Source organism: Haliotis rubra, unplaced genomic scaffold, assembly GCF_003918875.1.
Source record: "Haliotis rubra isolate DU_JTF1 unplaced genomic scaffold, ASM391887v1 Scf90, whole genome shotgun sequence".
Lineage (NCBI taxonomy): Eukaryota > Metazoa > Mollusca > Gastropoda > Lepetellida > Haliotidae > Haliotis > Haliotis rubra.
In genome coordinates this window covers 2,322,243-2,341,752 of record NW_025767635.1, presented here as the reverse complement: position 1 = coordinate 2,341,752, position 19,510 = coordinate 2,322,243, and the positions used below count along the sequence as shown (strand labels likewise).

General features: G+C 43.7%; 1 protein-coding gene across 2 annotated transcripts; it reads right to left on the bottom strand.

Annotated features, from left to right (window-relative positions):
* Window positions 1-516: 516 nt before the first annotated feature.
* On the bottom strand, window positions 517-18,691 carry LOC124263966 (malignant fibrous histiocytoma-amplified sequence 1 homolog). Of its 2 annotated transcripts, none has more exons than XM_046698693.1 (3): window positions 18,197-18,691; window positions 13,243-14,311; window positions 517-1,156 (listed from the first exon to the last, which is right to left on the bottom strand). In XM_046698693.1, exon 2 carries the CDS (start codon window positions 14,069-14,071, stop codon window positions 13,280-13,282), a length of 792 nt encoding a protein of 263 aa, XP_046554649.1. In that variant the 5' UTR covers window positions 14,072-14,311; window positions 18,197-18,691; the 3' UTR covers window positions 517-1,156; window positions 13,243-13,279. The 2 variants fall into 2 exon arrangements, with proteins under 2 accessions (XP_046554649.1, XP_046554650.1); XM_046698694.1 differs by lacking the exon at window positions 18,197-18,691 and adding an exon at window positions 17,761-17,899.
* Between the last annotated feature and the right edge of the window lie 819 nt (window positions 18,692-19,510).

Below are 19,510 nucleotides of genomic sequence, written 5' to 3'. Positions count from 1 at the left end.
GTTGTTATAACAGGTGATACAACAATGGTATTCTCAGTGTCAGATGCTATTAACTGTTTGAGAGGCATTCTAGAAGTTGTAAGTAATAGTACTGACAAGTCTTTATAGATGATCAACTTCTTTATTGTGCAATAGCGACGTTTCGGTATAGATACTTAGACCGTTTTCGATGCTTGGCAACGATATAAGTATCTGTACCGAAACGTCGCCATTGCACAATACAGAAGTTGATCATCTATAAAGACCTGTCATTCCTATCAGATGGTATTGTTGTTTTAGTGGTACGTTATCAATGTGTTATCAGTGTCCGTTGATGAAGCTGAGGTTTGTGACCCGTTGACGATGGTGTTGTCAGTGTTACATCTAACATCATCGATGGTACGTTGATGCTGATGGTAGATGCATGCTGCTGATGTTTTAGTCGGTGGTATGCAGTTGTGGTGTCCATGCTGTAGTACCCTAGGTCAGGCTAGGTCAGGCTAGGTCAGGTCCCGATTGTTTAATGAAGAACACATCTGTAGGCGGCTACTTTTTATTTTTTTCTGAGTACAGTGTAGTAACTGGACTATCTAATCTGCTTTGTTGGACAAAGCACGGAGTATGTGCATAGAGCTGGAGCATACAACCAAATAAGGAATGCTTTATCGTTATATATCATTCAAAACAAGTAGGGGATATTCCTTTTTGCGACCATACCACTAGCCAATACCAATGTATATGAGAACAAGTAATATATATCCATACGGATGAAACATGTCCAAAGGAATGGAATAAATTGTGACATTTTCCCTTAATTTCTCTCCATCATCTGTTTCCTCCTTGGCTTCATCATTTGTATTTTATCAATCTTGTAAATCCAATATCCCCTCCTTTTTAATGGTATATATATATATATAGCCATCTTTCTGTTGAAAAAGCTTGTGTAATAAATATATCACGTGACGTTCCCAACGTGTTGCAAGCCGTAATACTGAGCAGTGTCGTTCAGTGAAAGTCATCAGGAGATTCCTGTAGTTGAGGGAGACACAGTGTAATACTCATGGGCACTTATTACAGACAGTCCACCAGGGGTATAGGCCACCCATGGACGGATATGGACGGATTACTGCCCCTGGACCCAGGAAACACGTGACAACTGGTGGCGGTGCTGGTCATTCTGAAACAAACCAAACACATGAGATACAAGGAAACCTTGAAACAGTATCGCGACTAATTAGGTGTACAAGAAAATTATCCCCAAATATTCCACCAATACGGACATGTTTAAAACAACGTGAACAATGTCAGCTCAATGCCCTGCTATACCGTGAGATAACATGCTGAACTAGATAAACCCGGAATCTCCACAGTACATGAGCGTAACAGCCTCTCCGGCCGGCCGCAGGTACGCACTTCTTATGAGTGTGGTAAACCTTCAAACAAAGTGCATTTAATTCAGTGTTTTAAAAAACACCGACAAGACAGATTTGAACGACTAACATCCTATGGTGAATTTCAAGATAAAGTGGACCAAATATATAATTTCTTTGAGAGGCATTTTCCTTCAAATATATCATGTTGAAAACAATTCAGAATCGATGTGCTTTGTTCCATCACTCGAATTACATTAATTCAAATTTAAATTTTACAATACAACGAAAGCAAAAGCATCCATAATATTCAAACATAATATTCAATCAGAATGTTCAGTCAGAATGTTCAATCAGAATGTTCAGTCAGAATGTTCAGTCAGAATGTTCAATCACAATGTTCAGTCAGAATGTTCAATCACAATGTTCAGTCAGAAGTTTCGCTATCCACAGTTGTTTTCTGTACAACTACCCACCAACCTCTTTGTCCCTTCACATTAACAGACCTTATACAAATAGAATGAATAAAATTATTCGGTGTGTTATATTTCTATTGTTATATTTAGAAGAAAACAAAACCATCCTTCCAATGCAATATCCGTGATGATGATGATTTGGAGATATAAAGTGCCTCTTCCGACATAACGCGCATTTCGCACAGAGTAGCAATATCCGTTCACAAGCTAGAGACCTCAGTAATAGGTGTATGTACACCGGGTGGAGACACCTCAGTAATAGGTGTATGTACACCGGGTGGAGACACCTCAGTAATAGGTGTATGTACATCGGGTGGAGACACCTCAGTAATAGGTGTATGTACTCCGGGTGGAGACACCTCAGTAATAGGTGTATGTACATCGGGTGGAGACACCTCAGTAATAAGTGTATGTACATCGGGTGGAGACACCTCAGTAATAGGTGTATGTACTCGGGTGGAGACACCACAGTACTATGTGTATGTACTCCGGGTGGCGACAACTCAGTAATAGGTGTATGTACATCGGGTAGAGACACCTCAGTAATAAGTGTATGTACATCGGGTGGAGACACCTCAGTAATAGGTGTATGTACATCGGGTGGAGACACCTCAGTAATAGGTGTATGTACTGGAACCGGGTGGAGACACCTCAGTAATAGGTGTATGTACATCGGGTGGAGACACAGAAGTAATAGGTGTATGTACACCGGGTGGAGACACCTCAGTAATAGGTGTATGTACATCGGGTGGAGACACCTCAGTAATAGGTGTATGTACATCGGGTGGAGACACCACAGTAATAGGTGTATGTACATCGGGTGGAGACACCACAGTAATAGGTGTATGTACACCGGGTGGAGACACCACAGTAATAGGTGTATGTACTCCGGGTGGAGACACCTCAGTAATAGGTGTATGTACATCGGGTGGAGACACCACAGTAATAGGTGTATGTACATCGGGTGGAGACACCTCAGTAATAGGTGTATGTACATCGGGTGGAGACACCACAGTAATAGGTGTATGTACATCGGGTGGAGACACCTCAGTAATAGGTGTATGTACACCGGGTGGAGACACCACAGTAATAGGTGTATGTACATCGGGTGGAGACACAGAAGTAATAGGTGTATGTACACCGGGTGGAGACACCTCAGTAATAGGTGTATGTACATCGGGTGGAGACACCACAGTAATAGGTGTATGTATGTACTCGGGTGGAGATACCTCAGTACTATGTGTATGTACTCCGGGTGGAGACACCTCAGTACAGTAATAGGTGTATGTACACCGGGTGGAGACACCACAGTAATAGGTGTATGTACATCGGGTGGAGACAGTAACCTCAGTAATAGGTGTATGTACATTGGGTGGAGACACCTCAGTAATAGGTGTATGTACACCGGGTGGAGACACCTCAGTAATAGGTGTATGTACAACGGGTGCAGACACCACAGTAATAGGTGTATGTACAACGGTATGTGCAGACACCACAGTAATAGGTGTATGTACACCGGGTGGAGACACCTCAGTAATAGGTGTATGTACACCGGGTGGAGACACCTCAGTAATATGTGTATGTACTCCGGGTGGAGACACCTCAGTAATAGGTGTATGTACACCGGGTGGAGACACCTCAGTAATAGGTGTATGTACATCGGGTGGAGACACCTCAGTAATAGGTGTATGTACACCGGGTGGAGACACCTCAGTAATAGGTGTATGTACATCGGGTGGAGACACCACAGTAATAGGTGTATGTACATCGGGTGGAGACACCTCAGTACTAGGTGTATGTACTCCGGGTGGAGACACCTCAGTAATAGGTGTATGTACATCGGGTGGAGACACCACAGTAATAGGTGTATGTACACCGGGTGGAGACACCTCAGTAATAGGTGTATGTACACCGGGTGGAGACACCTCAGTAATAGGTGTATGTACATCGGGTGGAGACACCACAGTAATAGGTGTATGTACATCGGGTGGAGACACCACAGTAATAGGTGTATGTACTCCGGGTGGAGACACCTCAGTAATAGGTGTATGTACATCGGGTGGAGACACCACAGTAATAGGTGTATGTACACCGGGTGGAGACACCACAGTAATAGGTGTATGTACTCCGGGTGGAGACACCTCAGTAATAGGGTGTATGTACTCGGGTGGAGACACCTCAGTACTAGGTGCATGTACATCCGGGTGGAGACACCACAGTAATAGGTGTATGTACATCGGGTGGAGACACCTCAGTAATAGGTGTATGTACATCCGGGTGGAGACACCAGTAATAGTGTATATGGTGTATGTACTCCGGGTGGAGACACCTCAGTAATAGGTGTATGTACACCGGGTGGAGACACCACAGTAATAGGTGTATGTACATCGGGTGGAGACACCTCAGTAATAGGTGTATGTACATCGGGTGGAGACACCACAGTAATAGGTGTATGTACATCGGGTGGAGACACCTCAGTAATAGGTGTATGTACAACGGGTGGAGACACCTCAGTAATAGGTGTATGTACACCGGTGGAGACACCACAGTAATAGGTGTATGTAGTAATCGGGTGGAGACGGGTGGAGTACCACAGTAATAGGTGTATGTACACCGGGTGGAGAACACCACAGTAATAGGTGTATGTACTCCGGGTGGAGACACCTCAGTAATAGGTGTATGTACACCGGGTGGAGAGACCACACACCTCAGGAACAATAATAGGTGTATGTACACCGGGTGGAGACACCACAGTAATAGGTGTATGTACACCGGGTGGAGACACCACAGTAATAGGTGTATGTACATCCGGGTGGAGACACCACAGTAATAGGTGTATGTACACCGGGTGGAGACACCACAGTAATAGGTGTATGTACATCGGGTGGAGACACCTCAGTAATAGGTGTATGTACATCGGGTGGAGACACCTCAGTAATAGGTGTATGTACTCCGGGTGGAGACACCTCAGTAATAGGTGTATGTACATCGGGTGGAGACACCACAGTAATAGGTGTATGTACACCGGGTGGAGACACCTCAGTAATAGGTGTATGTACATCGGGTGGAGACACCACAGTAATAGGTGTATGTACATCGGGTGGAGACACCTCAGTAATAGGTGTATGTACACCGGGTGGAGACACCACAGTAATAGGTGTATGTACATCGGGTGGAGACACCACAGTAATAGGTGTATGTACATCGGGTGGAGACACCACAGTAATAGGTGTATGTACAGTAATAGGGTGGAGACACCTCAGTAATAGGTGTATGTACATCGGGTGGAGACACACCACAGTACTAGGTGGATGTACTCGGGTGGAGACACCTCAGTAATAGGTGTATGTACATCGGGTGGAGACACCTCAGTAATAGGTGTATGTACATCGGGTGGAGACACCACAGTAATAGGTGTATGTACATCGGGTGGAGACACCTCAGTAATAGGTGTATGTACACCGGGTGGAGACACCACAGTAATAGGTGTATGTACATCGGGTGGAGACACCTCAGTAATAGGTGTATGTACATCGGGTGGAGACACCACAGTAATAGGTGTATGTACATCGGGTGGAGACACCACAGTAATAGGTGTATGTACATCGGGTGGAGACACCTCAGTAATAGGTGTATGTACATCGGGTGGAGACACCTCAGTAATAGGTGTATGTACATCGGGTGGAGACACCTCAGTAATAGGTGTATGTACATCGGGTGGAGACACCTCAGTAATAGGTGTATGTACACCGGGTGGAACACCACAGTAATAGGTGTATGTACATCCGGGTGGAGACACCTCAGTAATAGGTGTATGTACACCGGGTGGAGACAACTCAGTAATAGGTGTATGTACATCGGGTGGAGACACCTCAGTAATAGGTGTATGTACATCGGGTGGAGACACCTCAGTAATAGGTGTATGTACATCGGGTGGAGACACCTCAGTAATAGGTGTATGTACATCGGGTGGAGACACCTCAGTAATAATATGTATGTACTCGGGTGGAGACACCTCAGTAATAGGTGTATGTACACCGGGTGGAGACACCACAGTAATAGGGTGGAGTACACCTCAGTAATGGAGGTGTATGTACATCGGGTGGAGACACCACAGTAATAGGTGTATGTACACAGTAATAGGTGGGTGGAGACACCTCAGTAATAGGTGTATGTACACCGGGTGGAGACATCGGGAGGAGACACCAGTAATAGGTGTATGTACATCGGGTGGAGACACCACAGTAATAGGTGTATGTACACCGGGTGGAGACACCACAGTAATAGGTGTATGTACATCGGGTGGAGACACCTCAGTAATAGGTGTATGTACACCGGGTGGAGACACCTCAGTAATAGGTGTATGTACTCCGGGTGGAGACACCTCAGTAATAGGTGTATGTACATCGGGTGGAGACACCTCAGTAATAGGTGTATGTACATCGGGTGGAGACACCACAGTAATAGGTGTATGTACACCGGGTGGAGACACCTCAGTAATAGGGTGTATGTACATCGGGTGGAGACACCACAGTAATAGGTGTATGTACACCGGGTGGAGACACCACAGTAATAGGTGTATGTACTCCGGGTGGAGACACCTCAGTAATAGGTGTATGTACATCGGGTGGAGACACCACAGTAATAGGTGTATGTACATCGGGTGGAGACACCACAGTAATAGGTGTATGTACACCGGGTGGAACACCTCAGTAATAGGTGTATGTACATCGGGTGGAGACACCACAGTAATAGGTGTATGTACATCGGGTGGAGACACCTCAGTAATATAGGTGTATGTACATCGGGTGGAGACACCTCAGTAATAGGTGTATGTACACCGGGTGGAGACACCTCAGTAATAGGTGTATGTACATCGGGTGGAGACACCACAGTAATAGGTGTATGTACATCGGGTGGAGACACCTCAGTAATATGTGTGTATGTACTCCGGGAACACCACAGTAATGGAGTACACCTCAGTAATAGGTGTATGTACAACGGGTGGAGACACCACAGTAATAGGTGTATGTACACCGGGTGGAGACACCTCAGTAATAGGTGTATGTACACCGGGTGGAACACCTCAGTAATAGGTGTATGTACATCGGGTGGAGACACCACAGTAATAGGTGTATGTACTCCGTAATAGGTGGAGACACCACAGTAATAGGTGTATGTACATCGGGTGGAACACCTCAGTAATAGGTGTATGTACATCGGGTGGAGACACCACAGTAATAGGTGTATGTACATCGGGTGGAGACACCTCAGTAATAGGTGTATGTACACCGGGTGGAGACACCTCAGTAATAGGTGTATGTACACCGGGTGGAGACACCTCAGTAATAGGTGTATGTACACCGGGTGGAGACACCTCAGTAATAGGTGTATGTACACCGGGTGGAGACACCTCAGTAATAGGTGTATGTATGTACCGGGTGGAGACACCTCAGTAATAGGTGTATGTACACCGGGTGGAGACACCTCATAGGTAGGTGTATGTACACCGGGTGGAGACACCTCAGTAATAGGTGTATGTACATCGGGTGGAGACACCTCAGTAATAGGTGTATGTACATCGGGTGGAACACCTCAGTAATAGGGTGTATGTACAGTAATAGGTGTATGTACATCGGGTGGAGACACCTCAGTAATAGTGTATGTATGTACATCGGGTGGATCGGGTGGAGACACCTCAGTAATAGGTGTATGTACATCGGGTGGAGACACCTCAGTAATAGGTGTATGTACATCGGGTGGGAACACCTCAGTAATAGTGTGTGTGTACACCGGGTGGAGACACCTCAGTAATAGGTGTATGTACACCGGGTGGAGACACCTCAGTAATAGGTGTATGTACATCGGGTGGAGACACCTCAGTAATAGGTGTATGTACACCGGGTGGAGACACCTCAGTAATAGGTGTATGTACACCGGGTGGAGACACCTCAGTAATAGGTTTCTGGTTTTTACAGGCAAGTATTTCACGTCGGTGTCCTAGTAAATCATTTGATAAGCGGTAATTTGCATGTTAACAGTAAGACCCTTTGTAAGCCTTATCTACTCGTATTCTCCTCAGTGCACAGCTGTTGGCACGCCGTCAGTTAATTGTATTCCTTTGTATATTTATGGCCTGTTATCAGTCAGCCTGCTCGACATGAAGCCCACAAACATTCTACTCAATTGTTGTCCGTGCCAGTGTTGTCTAAGTGTCCTCATATTGGCCATATTTACTTTGTTCTTGAGAAAAGCCACATAACGTATACTGTGTGACGCCTAAAAATCGTTTCCCTCCTTGGTGCCAATATATGGCCCAATCAACAGGACAAACAGCGCTAGGGTGACAGGAATTGAAGAACCAGTTTCGTTGGGGAAGGAAGAATTCAACAATTGCTAAGTTTTGAGTATCTGTAACCTGTTCTCTTCTCTTCTCATCATCCAAGTTGGAAGGATCGTGCTGTAAACAGTGTTCATTTTGCGAGAGCCAAGGGTAACACCTGACGTTCAAACAGTACATAAAAAAGACCAAGAGACTCGTGTCGTGGTCCCCGTCCGTTATGTGAAGTGTTGCATTTTCCCGACTAATGTCTACCGATACCACTCCAGACATAAGTCAGAATATTGAGTGACGGAGAGTCGACCTACTTGAGCATTATACCCTACTACAGTCTGCACTCAGTGACAGACACAAACCTCTGTAATACTCAAACTGGTTGAGTACCCTGTATGACATACACTATAGTGGCGCGTACCCTGTATGAAATACACTATAGTGGCGCGCGCCCTGTATGACATACACTATAATGGCGCGTACCCTGTATGACATACACTATAGTGGCGCGTACCCTGTATGACATACACTATAGTGGCGCGTACCCTGTATGACATACACTATAATGGCGAGTACCCTGTATGACACAAACTATAATGGCGAGTACCCTGTATGGCGCGTACCCTGTATGACATACACTATAATGGCGCGTACCCTGTATGACATACACTATAATGGCGAGTACCCTGTATGACATAAACTATAATGGCGAGTACCCTGTATGACATACACTATAATGGCGCGTACCCTGTATGACACACGCTATAATGGCGAGTACCCTGTATGACACACACTATAATAGTACACTGTATGACATAAACTATAATGGCGCGTACCCTGTATGACATACACTATAATGGCGCGTACCCTGTATGACACTATAATGGCGAGTACCCTGTATGACATACACTACTATAATGGCTATAATGTACCCTGTATGACATACACTATAATGGCGCGTACCCTGTATGACATACACTATAATGGTGCTGCGCACCCTGTATGACATACTACTACTATAATGGCGCGTACCCTGTATGACATACACTATAATGGCGAGTACCCTGTATGACACACCTATAATGGTGGTACCCTGTATGACATACACTATAATGGCGCGTACCCTGTATACACTATAATGGCGAGTACCCTGTATGACATACACTATAATGGCGAGTACCCTGTATGACATACACTATAATGGCTATAATGGCAAGTACCCTGGTATGACATACAAACTATAATGGCGAGATGTATGACACACGCTATAATGGCGAGTACCCTGTATGACATACTACTATAATGGCGACGCACCCTGTATGACATACACTATAATGGCGAGTACCCTATAATGGCGTATGTATGACATACACTATAACACCCTGTATGACACACTATAATGGCGAGTACCCTGTATGACATACACTATAATGGCGAGTACCCTGTATGACATAAACTATAATGGCGCGTACCCTGTATGACATACACTATAATGGCGAGTACCCTGTATGACACAAACTATAATGGCGAGTATGAGTCCCCTGTATGACATACACTATAATGGCGAGTACCTATAATGCGCACCCTGTATGACACACTATAATGGCGAAGAGTACCCTGTATGACATACACTATAATGGCGAGTACCCTGTATGACATACACTATAATGGCGAGTACCCTGTATGACACAAACTATAATGGCGAGTACCCTGTATGACACAAACTATAATGGCACGTACCCTGTATGACACAAACTATACTATAATGGCGAGTACCCTGTATGACACACACTATAATGGCGAGTACCCTGTATGACACAAACTATAATGGCGAGTACCCTGTATGACACAAACTATAATGGCGCGTACCCTGTATGACACACACTATAATGGCGAGTACCCTGTATGACTATAATGGCGCATACCCTGCTATAATGGCGAGTACCCTGTATGACACAAACTATAATGGCACGTACCCTGTATGACATACACTATAATGGCGAGTACCCTGTATGACATACAATATAATGGCGCGCACCCTGTATGACATAAACTATAATGGCGAGTACCCTGTATGACACAAACTATAATGGCGAGTACCCTGTATGACACAAACTATAATGGCGAGTACCCTGTATCACACTATAAGAAGTGAGGTCACGCACTACCAGTATATATGGACGTACCTGTCCAGTTGATTGCTATGATTATCACATGAAAATACTTGTATGTCAAAACAACTCTTGCCTCCGAGCATACTACCTGGTATGCCATAGTCTCATTTAAAATAATCTGGTATAACACAGCCTAGTTGAAACAAAACAAAACTGGTATAAAACATCCATTTGAGTTATAACATTGTATGTGACACAACTTGGCTTAATATAATCCAGTGTTAACATAATCTTCGTATGACAAAGCAGCCGGTTTAACATAATCTGGTATGACGCAACCTGTGTTAACATAATCTGGTATGACGCAGTCTGTGTTAACATAATCTGGTACAACACAACCTGTGTTAACATAATATGGTACAACACAACCTGTGTTAATATAATCTGGTATGACACAACCTGTGTTAATATAATCTGGCATGACACAGTCTGTGTTAACATAATCTGGTATGACATTACAGCCTGTGTTAACATAATCTGGTACAACACAACCTGTGTTAACATAATCTGGTACAACACAACCGCTGTGTTAATATAATCTGGCATGACACAACCTGTGTTAATATAACCTTCTTGTCGTAAATAATAATAGTCATGTACTGTAACTGAAATCTCGGTGATGGATTGTCAACAATGGTCAGTTCCACATGTCGTTAATTATTTCGACAAAACTATCAGCAGTGTAAATGTGTCATGGGGAGGATTGCCAAACTAACACTGCTCCAAATGAATAAGAAAAATAGTACGAGGGAAAATGTCAGATCGGCAGCAGATATTCTTTGACAGCGTCAATGCACCTGATTCCAACAAGCAGTAACCACGCTTCAAGTATGTTGGTTGTTTACTCTAGAACAGCCACGCATGGCCGAACACTCGGCGAGCGTCTCCAGCTTTCAGTACCGTTTCGCTTCATTGCCTACATTCGATTTCGATAATGCAGCACTTAATCGGAATGAATGCACCACAGTCACCTGATCTCCTATGTACCTGTAAACACTACAATGCGTGGACAATGGAACGTTTGATACTGGTAATGCTGTAATGGCGGTAGGTAATGTCCTAACAGGATCAGGACACGTAATGGTGTAGACTTGAGTGGTGTTACTGACTGCAAGCTCGGACAAACACCAGTCTTCAGGAGCCAGTCGCTTTTACATACAAACTGTTTACATGTCTTGTATTATACGGCTTCGAATGGCAACATTAGTCTGACGTGTCAACAGAAATAATTGTTGGTCATTGTAACTGGAACAACATGCCTTATGGTGGGTGTCATATGCTTCCTGTGTGTTGTCTGTGTGCTGACTGTGTTGCCTGTGTGCTGACTGTGTTGCCTGTGTGTTGCCTGTGTGTTGCCTGTGTTGACTGTGTTGCCTGTGTGCCTGTGTGCTTGTGTGCTGACTGTGTTGCCTGTGTGTGTGTTGCCTGTGTGCTGACTGTGTTGCCTGTGTGTTAATTGTGTTGCCTGTGATACTTTGTCTTGATTGTGTTGCCCGTGTCTTCATTCTGTTGCCAGCGTTTTGATAGTGTTGCCTGTCTTGCCTGAATTGTGTTACCAGTGTATTGATAGTGTTACCAGTTTGTTGATTGTGTTGCCCGTGTGGCCTGTGTGTTGGTTGCGTTGCCTGGGTCTTGATTGTGGTGCCTGTGTGTTGCCTGTGATGGCCGTGTGTTGCCTGCATTGACTGTGTGTTGACTATATTGCCCGTGTTTATGTGATGTTACCTGTGTAAAGACAGTATTGCCTTTGTTGCCTGTGTGTTACCTGTGTAAAGACAGTATTGCCTGTGGTGCCTGTGTGTTACCTGTGTGAAGACAGTTTTGCCTGTGTGTTACCTGTGTAAAGACAGAATTGCCTGTGGTGCCCGTGTGTTACCTGTGTAAAGACAGTATTGCCTGTGGTGCCCGTGTGTTACCTGTGTAAAGCCAGTATTGCCTGTGGTGCCTGTGTGTTACCTGTGTTACCCGTGTGTTGCCTGTGTTAACTGTGTATATGTTATGGTGCCTGTGTAAAGACAGTGTTGACTGTGTGTTGACTGTGTTACCCGTGTGTTGCCTGTGTTAACTGTGTATATGTTATGGTGCCTGTGTAAAGACAGTGTTGACTGTGTGTTGACTGTGGTGCCTGTGTGTTGACAGCATTAAAACATTCATGTTTACTGTGTGCACTTGTACGTTTCAAATCGGGCTATGTACAGTAATCAATATAATCTCTCTCAAGCGATGATATCGATTAAACGACAATACGGAAGATTGCTCACATTGGAGCTACACGCCCTCTGCTCACAACGACCTACAGACGTACAAGGACAGTATCTACCGTGGGTAATGGATGCCCAAGACGACCGTCCCATCGGATGGTTGGGATTAGATATTTATCACCGGTGATTATAGTACCGTAAAGAAGAACATTCTCAGAGTTCTTAGAACGAAGCTGTTGACCCTAGCAACAACGCATGTAAATTTGATACGAATACTAAACAAAACATCGCTTTCCCTCGCCCTGACAACAATGGAGACAGATATTGATCCTAGTACTAAGTTCCTACATATCTGTATCATGGAAGTCCTGCTCGGACGGATGTCTATGTTATAACCAGCTTCGGGCTTCCAAGTACAGATCTCTTAACCGTGTTTACCACGAACTCTTTAGTGCACGCTTTGGTTTTGAATTATCACGTTCTCTCAGATTTCAGTCTTTCAAATCATTTACACTATGAGACAGGAGATTCACCGTATTACGTTTTCAGCTCTACATGGGATCCGAGAAGAAATATTGTCGAATACTTACCGTTATCCAAACAGAACCAAACCAACAGTTTCATTGTGTGACAAATTATGTGCGACACTATGATACTGTCTCTTCAATGATCCCATCGTTATAGTATCGCATGATTAAGGATACGCACCTTGATTACTATGCCACGTAGATTACAGGCGTGCAGGTCAATAACTCCTGTCTGTGTCGTTATTCCGGGACTTCCTTCCGGAGAGTGACGACATATACCGGTCTATAGCATCGGGGCCCATTCGGCATATCTCGATAGGAGGGTGGATGAGCGGATTCCCATCCAGAGCTGACGAAGTGTATCGGAACCCCCAGTCCAATTTCACCAGCCTACCAAAGTCTCTCGGAAGTTGTCGGATTCTGTTGTTGCCGATCCAGAGACACCGAAGTTGCGTGAGAGTACAGATGATGTCGGGCAACTTGGTGAGGTCGTTGATGAAGAGGAGGAGAGACTCCAGTTGTTTCATGTCGCGGATCTCCTCCGGCAGAGAGCTGATATGGTTGTCACTGACGTCCAAGAACTCCAGCTTCTCCAGTTTACACAACTGCAGCGGGAACTCCCGGAAGCTGTTGTTGGCCATGTGAAGACTCTGGAGGTTCTTCAGATTGCAGAAGTTGCTGGGGAGGCAGGACAGCTGGTTGTTGCTGAGTGCCACCCTCTCCAGCTGCTGCAGCAGAGCAATCTCTGGGGGCAATTCCTTCAGTTCGTTTGTGTCAAGCATAAGGACCTTCAGGTTGACCAGCCTGCCTATTGTGGGTGGACATACTGGGAGCTTGTAGTCCAGGCAAGCCTCTCGCTCCGGACTAAGGTCAAGGACATCCAGTTCTATAAGATGGAACACTGAATCGGAAATGTTAGCCAAGTCTTTCCCCCGCACTTTCAGTTTCTTCCAACCGTAATACAGAGGATCCTCCGTCTCAATTCGCATTCGATAACTTTTCACTGACATCTTGGCAGTTTGAAAGAGAACTATCCTTGCTCCACGCCCTCCCTTGCCTCGCCTTGTTGAACCTCAGCAGAATCGTAAAATTATCAGAAGTATTAGAAAAGGATATTTATCTGTCGATAGTAGAAGAAACGCAGAGGTCCATGGTCGTTGAAGGTAGCAGCAGCGACGGCGTTCTACGTGGCCTGCTGGACGTCGTCGACTTTCGTATCTCTCGCAGGATCACTCAGCGCCGTCTGTTGCCTGGAAGTTGAATATAGATATTGTATTGACCTACCAACAAACCGGGGCCATCATGTCCATGACGAGGGTCACAACATCCACGTCGAGTTTTGTTTCTAAATGTACAAAGCAGCTTTCCTATTAATCCAATATGTGCATCGACCTGTGCTATAAATACCGCCATCACTCAGGCGTGTCAGGGTGAATTATTTAACACTACTGGCGGGATGTTGCTTGACAGGAAGAACCGGATGCAGATATGAAAACGGGGAAGCTGTGCTAGTTACCATGGTGATGGGCCATCTGACACAAATACTAACACTAGTTTGATAACACAGTTGTCATATAATAGAAAGGCAATATTGAATTAACATAGACAGACAGTCTACTTTGAATACATTGTGGGTTAACATACAGGTGACATGCACATACGACTATAGGCCAATACGATATGGATAGGTGGTCGATTCTGAATCTAATATACGGTATATATATAAATATATATCAACAGGCTACACTGAGTACATTAAATGGATAACATATAGATGGATGGTTATTTATCCTATATTGTTAACCCGTTGACTGGCTATACTAAGTATTCTGTTTGGTTAAACCACTGGTGCTAGTATTTATCATTAGGTCATAGTTGGAACAGCGGAACTTACACAGTGCAATACAGTAGGCTTTTACTGACTACACTAAAATAATATTCTTCAGAAAGATTTACCTTAATTTGTCTGTACATCTCAAGTTTGGAATATTTACGAAGGACTGAAATCCAATTTTGAACGTCAATGTCAATACATCTCTGTTTAAATTCATTTAGAAACTACTGCGCGTTGACAACACGCTGGTCCATCCACGCTTGTCCCAAACCATAAGTGAACAATAAAGTTTTAACTTTTAGTGCCCAGCAGTCACGGGGTTTTATCAGCTAAACTAAACTGGTACTTATATACAGTATACAAAATTACATTCGCCCTTTGACTTGTACATCTGATCCAATATTTAATTATCTTAATATATCTATTAACATCCAAAGAATATCTCTCAAGTTCGCCACGAGCCACAATGTTCGGTGTAGTAACAGAGAGCCTAAGTATTTGCTTACGTACATTTTCATGAACATGAAGAGCATTCGGCGAAGGGTGGAAGCCCCAAACTTCCGCTCCATACAGCAACACGGGTAGAATTTTTACATCAAAGATATGCAACAAAACCTTCAATGGACTAGTCAGTGACACAACCTTCAGTGCCTGAACACAATATAGGGCTAAATATATTAATGGGCGAACTTATATGAACATAATATAGGGCTAGAATATTAATGGGCGAACTTTACTGAACACAATATAGGGCTAGAATATTAATGGGCGAGCTTTACTGAACACAATATAGGGCTAGAATATTAATGGGCGAACTTTACTGAACACAATATAGGGCTAGAATATTAATGGGCGAACTTTACTGAACACAATATAGGGCTAGAATATTAATGGGCGAGCTTTACTGAACACAATATAGGGCTAGAATATTAATGGGCGAACTTTACTGAACACAATATAGGGCTAGAATATTAATGGGCGAACTTTACTGAACACAATATAGGGCTAAAATATTAATGGGCGAGCTTTTTGGACACAATATAGGGCTAGAATATTAATGGGCGAAGCTTTACTGAACACAATATAGGGCTAGAATATTAATGGTCGAACTTTACTGAACACAATATAGGGCTAGAATATTAATGGGCGAGCTTTACTGAACACAATATAGGGCTAGAATATTAATGGGCGAACTTTACTGAACACAATATAGGGCTAGAATATTAATGGGCGAACTTTACTGAACACAATATAGGGCTAGAATATTAATGGGCGAGCTTTTTACTGAACACAATATAGGGCTAGAATATTAATGGGCGAGCTTTACTGAACACAATATAGGGCTAGAATATTAATGGGCGAACTTTACTGAACACAATATAGGGCTAGAATATTAATGGGCGAGCTTTACTGAACACAATATAGGGCTAGAATATTAATGGGCGAGCTTTACTGAACACAATATAGGGCTAGAATATTAATGGGCGAGCTTTACTGAACACAATATAGGGCTAGAATATTAATGGGCGAGCTTTACTGAACACAATATAGGGCTAGAATATTAATGGGCGAGCTTTTTACTGAACACAATATAGGGTTAACATACAGATGCAAAGCCTAGACTGTAAACATTCATGTAGTTTGAATTACAGGTGGTATGTGAAAATCCCTAGTGAACATTTACGAGGGAAATATTTCCTGAATTGAATACAGGATGGTATGTCCAAATACTAGAAGATTGGTATGAACTGAATACAAGGATGGTATGTCCAAATGGCTAGTAGATGGCTACAGTATGAACTGAATACAGGATGGTATGTCCAAATACTAGAAGATGGCTGGTATGAACTGAATACAGGATGGTATGTCCAAATACATGGCTAGTATGAATTGAATACAGGATGGTATGTTCAAATACTAGAAGATGGCTGGTATGAACTGAATACAGGATGGTATGTCCAAATACTAGAAGATGGCTGGTATGAACTGAATACAGGATGGTATGTCCAAATACTAGAAGATGGCTGGTATGAACTGAATACAGGATGGTATGTCCAAATACTAGAAGATGGCTGGTATGAACTGAATACAGGATGGTATGTCCAAATACTAGAAGATGGCTGGTATGAACTGATGGTATACAGGTATGAATTGAATACAGGATGGTATGTCCAAATACTAGAAGATGGCTAGTATGAATGAATACAGGATGGTATGTTCAAATACAGAAGATGGCTAGTATGTGAATACAATGGTACTAGAAGATGGCTGGTATGAATTGATTACAGGATGGTATGTTCAAATACTAGAAGATGGCTAGTATGAATTGATTACAGGATGGTATGTTCAAATACTAGAAGATGGCTAGTATGAATTGATTACAGGATGGTATGTTCAAATACTAGAAGATGGCTGGTATGAACTGAATACAGGATGGTATGTCCAAATACTAGAAGATGGCTAGTATGAACTGAATACAGTATGGTATGTCCAAATACTAGAAGATGGCTAGTATGAACTGAATACAGGATGGTATGTTCAAATACTAGAAGATGGCTAGTATGAATTGAATACAGTATGGTATGTTCAAATACTAGAAGATGGCTGGTATGAATTGAATACAGGATGGTATGTTCAAATACTAGAAGATGGCTAGTATGAATTGAATACAGGACATGTTAATAGAAGCAATGAATTCAGCATGAGTTCCCATCCTGTTGGACAGTGGGCATTACGTGTGATAAAGGTTCACAAGTACATTTATAGTCGTCAATGTGGAGTTATATAGATCTTGACGTCGTCATTACTCAAGGGGCCTTCCATGTAGGTGAGAGTGGCTGTAGATGCAGTATAAAGTATACTCACTTCGGTTCACCTCAGATTATCCAGGTTAATGGGGAGGCCACAAGCATTCTTCAGAGACATAATACATTTACCAGGCTGATGTCAGAGCTCCTACGATTGTTCCAAGAATATGTTGCGTATGTAAACAATGAAATCTATACACAATCGATTTAGAAATAAATGTATCCTCTGGCTGCGGAACAGCCGCATATACACGGGGGCGGTTCTTTGGGTAGAGCACCCGACTGCTAAACAAGGACCTACCCTGCCAGTATAGGGTATTACCAGGGTATTACTGACCATAAACCCCGCAGTAATTACTGAAAACCCCGACGTGTAAAGCCACACACCAGTAACTTACCTCTGCCCTCGCCAGATCTGATATCGATCAAGTCAACTCTCGCCTAAACATGGTCCCGTATGATTAATGAGTATATTTCATTCTCGTAGTACTCACCAGATCTTAAAAGTCTCCGTCGAGTGGCCGAGAATGTGTTACAAGTGTCCTGTTTATGTAGGCTGGGTTTGAACCTCTGTGCTGGTTGTAACAGTAGCTCTCGTCGTCCAACCGAGTCTGTGAAGTCGCTCCCGGCAACCGTCGTCTCAACACGTTCACAACGGAAGGGGAAAGTATAAGGAGTCGATACGTTGAGTAAACACTCTCAAGACCACCCGTCAGTCTCTGATCGACGGCTGATACGTAAATCTCTACTCTATTCATTCAACAAAGCAAATAGTTGAATAGCCACGATCCTCAATAAGTTGTCTGTAATTTATTCCTGTAGCGTTGAAGGGAAGAGTTGGCACCCGGCATTCATGGGATCGCCTTACCCTGTTCATGCCTCAGTATGAATTTAATACGTTAATTGCTATCTGCGTGTCGGAGTCATGTGTCGCGATCAATGTGGGCCTGCCTGCAACTGCGTGTACAGCAAGAAGCTACAAAGGCAATGACAGGTATCCGTGTCTCAAGTGGTTTAACGCAACAACAGGATTATGCACCCGTGTCGTCATAAGGCCTTAGACAATGGTATTTGGCCTGCTGAATGAAAGTGGGAGATCTTGTAGCGTGGAGCAAGTCTTTACATGACACTGAGTGTTTCCCTGTGTCAGTGAGTGAGATACCAGGACGTTTCAGGACGTTTCTCCAGCAGTGTAACATGGGGCAGTATCACCAGGCTTCACAAACTGTTCCCGTCCTGGGGCTCCTTTCGCGAAGCAATCTTTACCAAGGTTAACCTCAACTTCGATTCTTTAACATTGCACTTAGGTTACCTTAGTGAATTACGATCACCTTAGTGCTTTGTGAACGGAGGCCCTGCTGTTTCGCCAGGTCTCTGCGTTGTCAGCACCAGATGGTAATTGAAGGCTGTAATATTAAGCTGTTTTCAAAGAACAAGCAGGACTAACGTCCACGCCTTTAACGGAACAACTGCCGTAAGTAGTTGTCAACGAATGTTATTGAGTGTTTCAGGGTTAGCAATTTCTGTACTCCGTTCCGCAAAGTGATCTTAAAGCATAATTGTTCGTAACTTGTAGCGCAAAGATATACGTTTATCCCCATTCTCCTGCATAAAAGCATTTTCTGCTTTCGTTGGAAATGAGACAAAGAAATGCAGATTCAATTACTAACTCGTTAGGCAGTTTTAGTGTTTACGTGTAAAGAAGATTGTTCAGCACAGTGCGGTGCGGTGCGGTGCGGTGCGGTGGTGCGGTGCGGTGCGGTGCGGTGCGGTGCGGTGTGATATGGTGTAGGGTATTGTGTGGTGCG